The sequence below is a fragment of the Berghia stephanieae genome, chromosome 6, assembly GCF_034508935.2.
Source record: "Berghia stephanieae isolate SIO BIC M18660-M18661 chromosome 6, UCSD_Bste_1.3, whole genome shotgun sequence".
Taxonomy (NCBI): domain Eukaryota; kingdom Metazoa; phylum Mollusca; class Gastropoda; order Nudibranchia; family Aeolidiidae; genus Berghia; species Berghia stephanieae.
Genome location: NC_088365.1, coordinates 46,777,196 through 46,787,195, shown reverse-complemented (window position 1 = coordinate 46,787,195; position 10,000 = coordinate 46,777,196). Strand labels below are relative to the sequence as shown.

The following is a 10,000-nucleotide window of genomic DNA, read 5'->3' as shown; positions in this document are numbered from 1 at the left end:
TGTTGACAAAGGGGAAACCCGTAACGTCAATATCATCTGTTTTCGTATATTAAATTGAAGTTTACATGCAATTTCACATTGCTATTTATTTCTACGAACTTCGAGCAGCAAACATTTACATCGCGCTTTTAACGACAACGACAATGGCTTTTAGAAAAGCTCCGATCCGTAACAGTCGGGAGGTCGTGAGTTCGACACCCCATAGCATCAAATGTTTTTTTTTTTCTCTATTGTTTTCTGGCACTTCTCAACTCACTTCATTTCTTGTTATCTTTTGGACAGAAGGCGACATTCCATTTCATTTCAGACAGAATACCGCTGTTAACGACCTGGTACTCATTTAAACCTGAGTACGGTGAGAGAATAAGAATAAAGATTCTTTTCCGAGGACTCAACTATGCCCCGAGCCAGGCTCGAACCTAGGACCTTCCTATCCGAAACGAGTGTCATACCACAAGATCACATAACCGCACAAAGTCAAATTAAAGTTGTTTGTCTACCGTGGAGTACCTACTACTTTCCACCAGATCAAACAAACGCTCCCTTCTGGGTGGACAGACAGATGAGTCAGAATAAGACAAAGACTCAAGTTTGGATGAAATCTGAACAAGTGTGTATGAAAGGCGTCAGACTAAACAACAAATAAAAATACGAGAAAAAAAATTCCCAAAAAATCAATCGACCTCGACTGGGGATCGAACCTCAGACCTTCTGATAACCGGTCAGAATTTAGGTATTAAAAAATTGTCCCAACTGTCGGGAGCGTCTGTGGTGTAATGGTAGTACGTCTGACCGGTAATCAGAAGGTCTGAAGTTCAATCCCCAGTCGAGGTTGCCTTTTTTTGGGGGGAGGGTTATTTTTATTCTTGTATTTTTTCTTTCTTGCTTGTCATCATCATCATCATCATCATCATCATCATCATCATCATCATCATCATCATCGTCATTATCATCATCATCATCATCATCATCATCATCATAATTGTTAAACTACTATTGTTGTTGTAGTTTTCGTTGCAGTTGTTGTTGTTATAGTTGTTGTTGCTGTTATTATTTATTTTGTTATTGTTGGTGTCATTGAAGTTGTTGTTATTGTTTTCGTTGTTATTGTAGTTATTGCTGTTGTTGTTGTTGTTGTTGTTGTTGTTGTTGTTGTTGTTATTGATGTTGTTGTTGTCGTTATTGTCGATGTGAACAGATGTTTTTGATGTTAAAATAACACTATCGATCATAATTCAGAAAAGGGCTTCACGTTAAGAAAAGAAAACCATTAAAATCATATTGATTTGATTAATCTGACTTAATTAAAAGGGAAAATCCAATGACGTCATAGACTGGGAAAGTTTTTTGTTTGTTTTAGTTTTGTGTTTTGTTGTTGTTTTTGTTTTTTTTTGTTTTTGATTTTGGTTTGTTTTTTTTGTTTTTTGAAGTTTTTTTTTGCTGTTGTTTATTGTTTGTTGTTTTTTTTTTTTCCAATATGGCCAGAAATAATTTAATACCCTTATCTATGAATAAAGAAACCAGAAAATTTGCCAAAATTTCTCAAGCCTAAGAGTTTATAAAAAAAACTGCTGCTGCTGCTGCTGCTGCTACTACTACTACTGCTACTACTACTGCTACTACTAATACTACTACTACTACTACTACTATTATTACTACTACTACTACTACTACTACTACTACTACTACTACTACAACAAAAACAACAACAACTACTACTACTACTACTACTACTACTACTACTACTACTACTACTACTACTACTACTACTACTACTACTACTACTTCTACTACTACTACTTCTACATTGATATAGAAAGAACGGAATTGACATCACTCAGCTCTTTGTTATTGTTTTTAGCAAACCATTTTTATGAGTAGTTCTAACTAAATCGTATCAATCAGACTATAAACGTTTAAGGTTACACCTGATTTTTGTATGCTGGCACGCTTCATCCGGCTGGCCGATGTTGAGAGTTATTTAAACAAACACATGGCATCAATAGAGATAAATAACAAGGGCAGTCAGTTGGCCACAGATCACGCCCACAGCGAGACAGGTCTTTATCGAACTTCCGTCAACCCCAAGAACGACAACTCTGGTGGACACTGACATGTCCTTCCGGGTTCAAGCTGTGATTAATTACGACTTCCTGAATGGCACGATGGACAATGCTGAAGAAAAGGGGGAAAAACGCCAAAACACATTTTTCAATTTTGGCCATAAAAATGTCAATTTCATAAATCGACTGATTAAGATGACATTACATTTGACTACGAGTTTCAAACCTGAGAGTTCTTTGATGTCTGAAATTCCCCTTTAAAACTAAAAATAAATGGATGGTTCCTCTGTGACTTCTTGCTGATACGCCTATCAAGTTATTGACATGGATGCCTTTTTAACTATTATCTTATAGATAGAATGCGCTTGGCCAAGGAGTTCACAACATTGCCATCCGGAAGTATAACGGACCAACACACAAACTCTGTGTAACCATGAACTTTTATAGTCTGGTTAATACAGTTTAGTGAAAACAACTCACAAACGCGGATGGCAAAAACAATAACAAAGGCCTGAGTGACGTCATCTGCATACTATCTATAGTATGAGCCTTCAGTTCTTCAATCAAATGCAGTGTATACATTTTTGAAAATTACTTCAATTATCGATATATTTTATTAAAACTATCGAATAAACATTCCAGTTGTTTTATTTTTAACTCGAAAATTTTTAATATAGTATATTTTGGCTCTGAAATCAACTTCTGACAGTGAACCGAAGACGAATAGCTATCTTAAGTGCTTGCCTATCACCCGGAGTATACAGCCCACATATCCTGAGCATCACTCACAATTTTAGCACCGATGATTGAAAATTATGCATCGTGTCGTCAGGTTTTCTGATGCAATTCCTTTATCAGCGTGTCAAAATATTGTGAGAAATACCCACTAGGCCGTATCTGTTTTGTGAGTTTGACGTGTACTAAATGTATCTCAGGCCTTTTCATACAGGAAATAAATAGTCAAGAAGACGAAACGGGGTAAATGTCAGGAAATATTCTGATTGGTTAATACTTAGTAATGGCGTACCATCTTAATCTTTTGTTACGTAAAAAAAAAAAATTACAAATCTTGCCAAAATTGGGAAAAAAAATCAACAACACGTTTTGACGTTTTTACGAAAATCTGCAAAATTGACCGTGTTGACAAATGTGTCACTTTTGTAGCGCATTTATCAGTGCGCGACTCGATGCTCTATTCATTCTCATTGTGAAGGAATTCGTCTGTCACTGATTTGGACTTTAGTTATGTGCAACACAGATGGATAATTTACGACGTAAACAACACGGAGAGATTATATTTTCTGCATTTAATTCTTATATATTTCGCTCACTCTTTGTAGAATGTTTTCTTAATAACGTGAGGAGCGGAAAATGGTTTATATAAATTTTAATAATTTGAATGTATTTGAAAATAATGAGAGGAACCACTAACTAACTGAAAGTACTCCCACTTCATTGTCATACTCGCTAACCGGAAGGTTGACGTCATGACACACAAACCACGTGCTTAAACTGACGGCGTCTATTTTTCGATGGAGTTTGACGAAACAAATTTGAGTTTTCCGATATATCCCCACGATTTCTAGTTTCTAATCAATCTCATAAGACACGCAAAACATCTTCATGTCAATTGTAAACACCGTGCAAAATTCGATGGTCTTGTGGTTTAGAAGCCTTAGTGTTAGAAAAAAATCCAATTTGCCAAATATATATATATATATATATATATAATAATAAATATATATATATAAATATTAATATATATAATATTATATATATAATATATAATATATTATATAATATATATAAAATATATTTATATATATGTATATACATGTATAAATATATATATACATATATTATATATATGTATATATGCATATATATGTCTAATATATATATATATATATATATATATATATATATATATAATATATATATATATATATATATAAAATATAACTTTCTACCCACAGAAGCGGATACATACTTATGGTAACATTATTATAACAACAGTCAGTCCACCAATTCAGACCCCCGTGACTATATATTATTATCTATCACCTGTTATGTCAAGGTAAAACCCACACCACTCTCCGCCTATATCCACATATCTATATTATTATCCTACGTTAATACACAGATAGGTACGTTCTGTCAAGCTCTGTCACAATATGGTAGCGACCTGTCTTAACCTTTTAATGGCAAGATTCGTTTAAAATCTACTCTGACATTATATTTTAACCGTTTTTTTTTCTTCTTAGCTGCGGTTGCGATGAAACTTCGCGAAGTCCCAGGATTGAGGCGGCTTTCTTTTCATTTTTTGTTTGTTTTTGTTTTGTTTTGTTTTTTAATTCCGAGATGAGGGTCATTTCTTAAATCGAAATCGTTCGATGTTTGAAGGACGAGTTTTCTGGGTAAATTTTAAAGTATCTACGCGTCTTTTCCAGAGTACGGCAGTTAACGTGTTAGGTCGTAAACTGAGTGCATTCAATTTCCTCTCCTGTTCGTCAATAATTAGTGTGTCGTACACGCTATACATTTCTGTAATTTATTCTCAACAAACACACGAAACATACCAGCAAATAAAACGTTTATATTATTACTATTCAAACATTTATTTAGTGAGAACGGATCATTGAAATGTGTTCTAAAAACAAAAACAAATAAAACTCGAGTGTTGTTTCACTTTGTTGGTAGGAAATTGAAAGAAAGTTTAATTCCGAGATAAAACGTCCGTGTTCGAGTCCTGTACAATTCGGCAACTAAAACGAGTGAGTTGCACTCAACTTTGTTATGATAAAACACGCAAGAGACAGACTGGGAGGAAAGGTCACATGGAGGTCAAGACGAACAGGAGTGGAAATTGAATGCACTCAGTTCTTACAGTTGACATCGTGGTTTGAAATGAAACTGGTCTCGCCGTGAACGGTTTAAAGACCGTGTCGCATGCGCACTTCCGGCTTCATTCTTACAAATATTTATAATTTTTGTTCGACTGTCTTATTCTCCTTCTTTCACCATCGCCTGAACCCGGAAGAATCACAAGAGCGACACGTCTGTCGTTTGTCTGTCGTCTCACCTCAAACACCCCCCCCCCCCCCCCCCTCCCCCCCCTCTCTCTCTCTCTCTCTCTCTCTCTCTCTCTCTCTCCTCTCCTCTCTCATTCGCCGCTCTCTCTCTCCTTTCCTCTCCCTATCTCCCTTTCTCTCTTCTCCTTCTCTCTCTCTCTCTCTCTCTCTCTCTCTCTCTCTCTCTCTCTCTCTCTCTCTCTCTCTCTCTCTCTCAAGTGTGTATTACACTAGAACCTCACTATACTCTCTTCTGTTGTAATGAAGTTGTTTTATTCGGGTTATTTTGTGTTCTTTGGGGTTTTGTTTTATCCTCCCTCCCCCCCCCCCCCCTTCTCTCTCTCTCTCTCTCTCTCTCTCTCTCTCTCTCTCTCTCTCTCTCTCTCTCTCTCTCATATTAAAGGGCTTTTTTTATGTCGGAGTCAGACTATAGATAGTATGCGCTTGGCTAAGAAGCTCATAACATTGCCATCCGGAAGTATAACGGACCAACACACAAAACGGTGTGTATCCATGAACGTTTATAGTCGGGTTAATACAGTTCAGTGAGCATTACTCAAAAACCCGGATGGCAAAAAACAATAACAAAGACCTGAGTGACGTCATCTGCATACTATCTATTGCTGATTATTTAAATAGTCATTATATGGGGAATGGCTATTTATTTTTGTAACTCATCGCCTGAAATCGGTATTATGTTGGAATGAAGCAGATGCGTAAAAATGAGAGCTTTTATACAGAGCAATACCCACTCGAAGTCTCAAATCGCTTTACAAGGGGTCCCAGGCCAACAGCAACACTTAACATGTAGGAAAGAGACATTATATCGCCTGTTAGGCGATATTCCATTTCATTTCAGACAGAATACCGCTGTTAACGGCCTGGTACTCATTTAAACCTGAGGACGGTGAGAGAATAAGAATAAAGAGTTTTTTTTTCCGAGGACTCAACTATGCCCCGAGCGAGGCTCGAACCCAGGACCTTCTTATCCGAAACGAGTGTCATACCACAAGATCACATAACCGCACAAAGTCCAATTAAAGTTGTTTGTTTTGTTTGTTTTTAAGGGTTTTACGGCCCTTGCGACACATTTAGGTCATATCAGCGCCAAAAAATTAAAGTTAAATTGATCAATAATATGCAGTTTGAAAGTTACTCGTACATCAATCCGTAAAAAAATAAATAGTTTTATACTTTTTACATTTGCTCGTTAAAAAAAAAGGAACAGCGAGGCTCACCGGCACGGTCTTTGCTTGCTTCGTCCCCGAAAGGTACTGAGTTCGAATGTCCGCTACGTTGTTGGCCTTGAGCAAGTCATTACCTCGCCCTAGCTCAATTTGCGGCGCTGCACTACGGCTGACGCCTGAATTATTCCAGTTTTTCCTTGGAATAGACCCTAGAGACAAATTTCCCCTATGGGATGAATAAAGGGAATTTTATTTTATTTATTTTTTATTTTAATCGTAATGATTTGTTCGTTGGCAAACATTAAACAATTTGGATCCTAATCCTTTGTTTTTAAGAATAGATCAGTTTGTATTATTGGCTGATGAAGGGTCTTGAGCCCGAAACGTTCCGCATAAAGTGAGGCTACGTGGTCTTGTGGCATGCATGACACTTCCTTCGGATCGGTAGGTTCTAGGTTCAAGTCACGATCACTCTCCGAGCGGCGTATGGTTGAGTCCTTGGAAAAGACTCTTTACTCACATTTTCTCAACGTACTCAGGTGTAAAACGAGTACCCGACTGTTAACAGCGTCGTCTCTGTTGGAGAAAAAAAATGTAAAATCGGCTAACAGGTGTTACGTCTCTTCCTATATGTTAAATGTTGCTGTGGTCTAGGGATCCCTTGTAAAGCGTTTTGAGCACGTTTAGTGGCTATTTATTGCTCTTTATAAATACTCTGATATGATGCTATGGTGTAGACTGAAGTAGGGTTTTGACCTCGAAAAAGCTTCGTGTTTTGTATTTTTTCATGTTTAAAAAAATGGTAATTGATATGCTTTTCAAGCTCTCTTCCTTCAATAGATAGAATGCGCTTGGCCAAGGAGTTCACAACATTGCCATCCGGAAGTATCACGGACCAACACACAAACTCTGTGTAACCATGAACTTTTATAGTCTGGTTAATACAGTTTAGTGAGAACAACTCACAAACGCGGATGGCAAAAACAATAACAAAGGCCTGAGTGACGTCATCTGCATACTATCTATATAACGGATTTTGCTTGAATGCCTGCGTGTCTAGAGGGTGGAGTGAAATTGGAGCGAATTAAATACGTGCTACATAATAACGTGTATCTAAATCGGGATATTGTATGTGTCACCTTTCTCGTTGACATTATTCATCACAAATCTAAAAACAGAATTCTCATTTTGCCGTACGGTACTCTGGAAAAACCCATATTGTAAAAATTGGCCAGAAAAACTCGTCCTTCAAATTAAACATCGATCGATTTAAATGACCCGTCCTCATCTTGGCAAAAAAACAAAACAAAAACAAACAAAAAATAAACTGCCAAACCTGAGACTTCGCGAAGAAGTGTTTTGAGCCCAATAGCAGGTTCTCGTGATTGGAAATTTGAAATTTGCCCTTTTTCGAAGTTGTTTGTTATTATATATTCATTTCTTTTGTTCATTTCTATAAATATAACTATCTTTATTTCCTTTATGGATTATTTTGCTCGCTTTGGGTTTCTTGTTCTGTTTTTAAGCTCAAGTAGCTCTTGTCGTGTCAATGATAACCAGCAAAGATGTGTGATATTAGGCTGTATTATTATCATCTCAAGCAAGGACAAAGAATGCAGAAGGTTGAGCTTTGAAAACAAACACAACAAAAAAACTAGAGGTTTTATATAGATCAATATCCACTAAACGTGCTCAAGACATGATTATTATGTAGTGTCGTGGTTTTTAAAGTATTTTTGAATTATTTTATTTTAAATGTTAAGCGCCTCAGAGCACGATTAACGTAGATGTTTAGGAGCTATATAAATTCATTATTTTTCAAAAATTCATTATTTATCAAAAATTCATTATTTATCAAGACGCTTTACAAAGGGTCCTCCCTGGCCAACAGCAACACTTAACTTGTAGGACGAGACATGATATGACGCCTGTTAGGCGATAATACAATTTTTTTTCCCAAAATAAACAACGCTGTTAACGGTCGGGTACTCATGTTACACATAAGTGCGGTGAGAGATGTGAGTAAAGAGCATTTTCCAATGACTCATCTATACGCCGAGCGAAACTGGAACCCAGGACCTTTCGATCCGATAGCGAGTGTCATATCAGTAGACCACATAGTCGTAGTCGGTTGAGAGTTATTTATAGTTTTGAAAACTAGTAATAATATTATACAGTGACAATTCTGACGTGTTTGTTTGCAGCGTTAACATGCAGTGGCGTCGCCTTATATCAATTTCGAGTGGGGCTTTTTTTTTTTTTTTAAAGAAAAAATATATATATAAACGTTGTAATTTTTTTTAATGACGCACTTCCGCGCAGCATCGTTAGATGCCGTTGTCTAATCATTACATGAAAGAATTTAGATTGCCATAAATACAAACGTCTTATGTCAACAACAATCACCACTATTGTCCAAAGTTATAAAATTTATTATAAGAATTGATCGAGAAACAAACGATAATATGTGGCTATGTGGTATTGTGGTATGACACTCGCTTTCGGATCGGAGGTTCTGAGTTTGAGCCTCGTTGGGCGCATAGCTAGTGAGTCCGTGGAAAAGCCTCTTTACTCACATTCTCTCACCGTAATCAGGGTGTAAAATGAGTACCTGGTCGATAATAGCGTTGTCTCTGTTGGAAAAAAAATATGTAATATCGCCTAACAGTCGCCATGTCTCGTTCTACATGTTACTTGTTGCTGTTGGTTGGTGACCCTTTGTAAAGCGCTTTGAGGACGTTTAGTGGATATTCCCCTATATAAAATAAATTCCCTTTATTCATCCCATAGGGGAAATTGGTTCTAGGGTCTATTCCAAGGGAAGGCGGAAATAGCCCAAGTGTCAGCCGCAGTGTAACGCCGCAAATTGAGCTAGGGAGAGATGACTTGCTCAAGGCCTCACAGCGCAGCGGCGGGTGATCGAACTCGGTACCTTTCGGGTACGAAGCAAAGGGCGTGCCGCTGAGCCACGCTGTCCCATAAAAGCTCAAGTTTTAAAATATTTTAACCCTCTCCTTTCCAACCATAGGAAAATTGTCACATTCGTTGCGATACAACCAACATTTTTCTCATTCAAATTTCTTTTGTATATCATAAAATTTAGAGAAAATGAACAGTGTGTTGTAAAACATGTTTTGCTAAAGAAATTATTTATTGCAAGAACTTACTGCTATTGTGTTTGTGTGATAAAACATCTATTTTTATGTTAGTTGGGTTTGAAGTTTTGGGGACAAATCCTGAACATTGCTGGTAAGGAGAGAGTTAAAATAATTTTTTAAATACTCACTGTACAATTCTGAAGTGGTTATTGTCCGAAGCAGCGTGCAGTGGCGTCGCTTGACATTTATTTCTAGCATTGACGTTGGCGTTCTTGCCCAACAGCAGGAGCGCCAGGTCGAGGTAGCCGCGGCTGCAACAGAAGAACAGGGCCGTCCCGTCTCTTCTTGACGTCTGCGAATCCACGCCTCTGTACGACTCGTCATTTATAATATCTCTAGCCAGGGATACATTCCCATTGCAGATGGCGTCGAGGAGAATACGAGCCATGATCGTTTATAATATGACTACAGTTATATCACAGATAATACCTTATGTCTTCAAGATTATCACAGAATTTAAAAAAGAATTATTTGTCTACGTAAAACACAGAAAAAAATGTCACATTGCAAAATTGTGAACA

The 10,000-nt window shown here is 37.1% G+C and overlaps 1 protein-coding gene across 1 annotated transcript in view; it reads right to left on the bottom strand.

The window, feature by feature from the left end:
- The window catches only part of LOC144975135 (uncharacterized), a 31,474-nt gene extending 21,474 nt beyond the window's left edge, over positions 1 to 10,000 (bottom strand). The window contains exon 1 of the mRNA XM_078918912.1: positions 9,608 to 10,000. Coding sequence (XP_078775038.1) covers positions 9,608 to 9,867 — 260 coding nt within the window. The 5' untranslated portion in view covers positions 9,868 to 10,000. The remainder of the gene's footprint in view (positions 1 to 9,607) is intronic.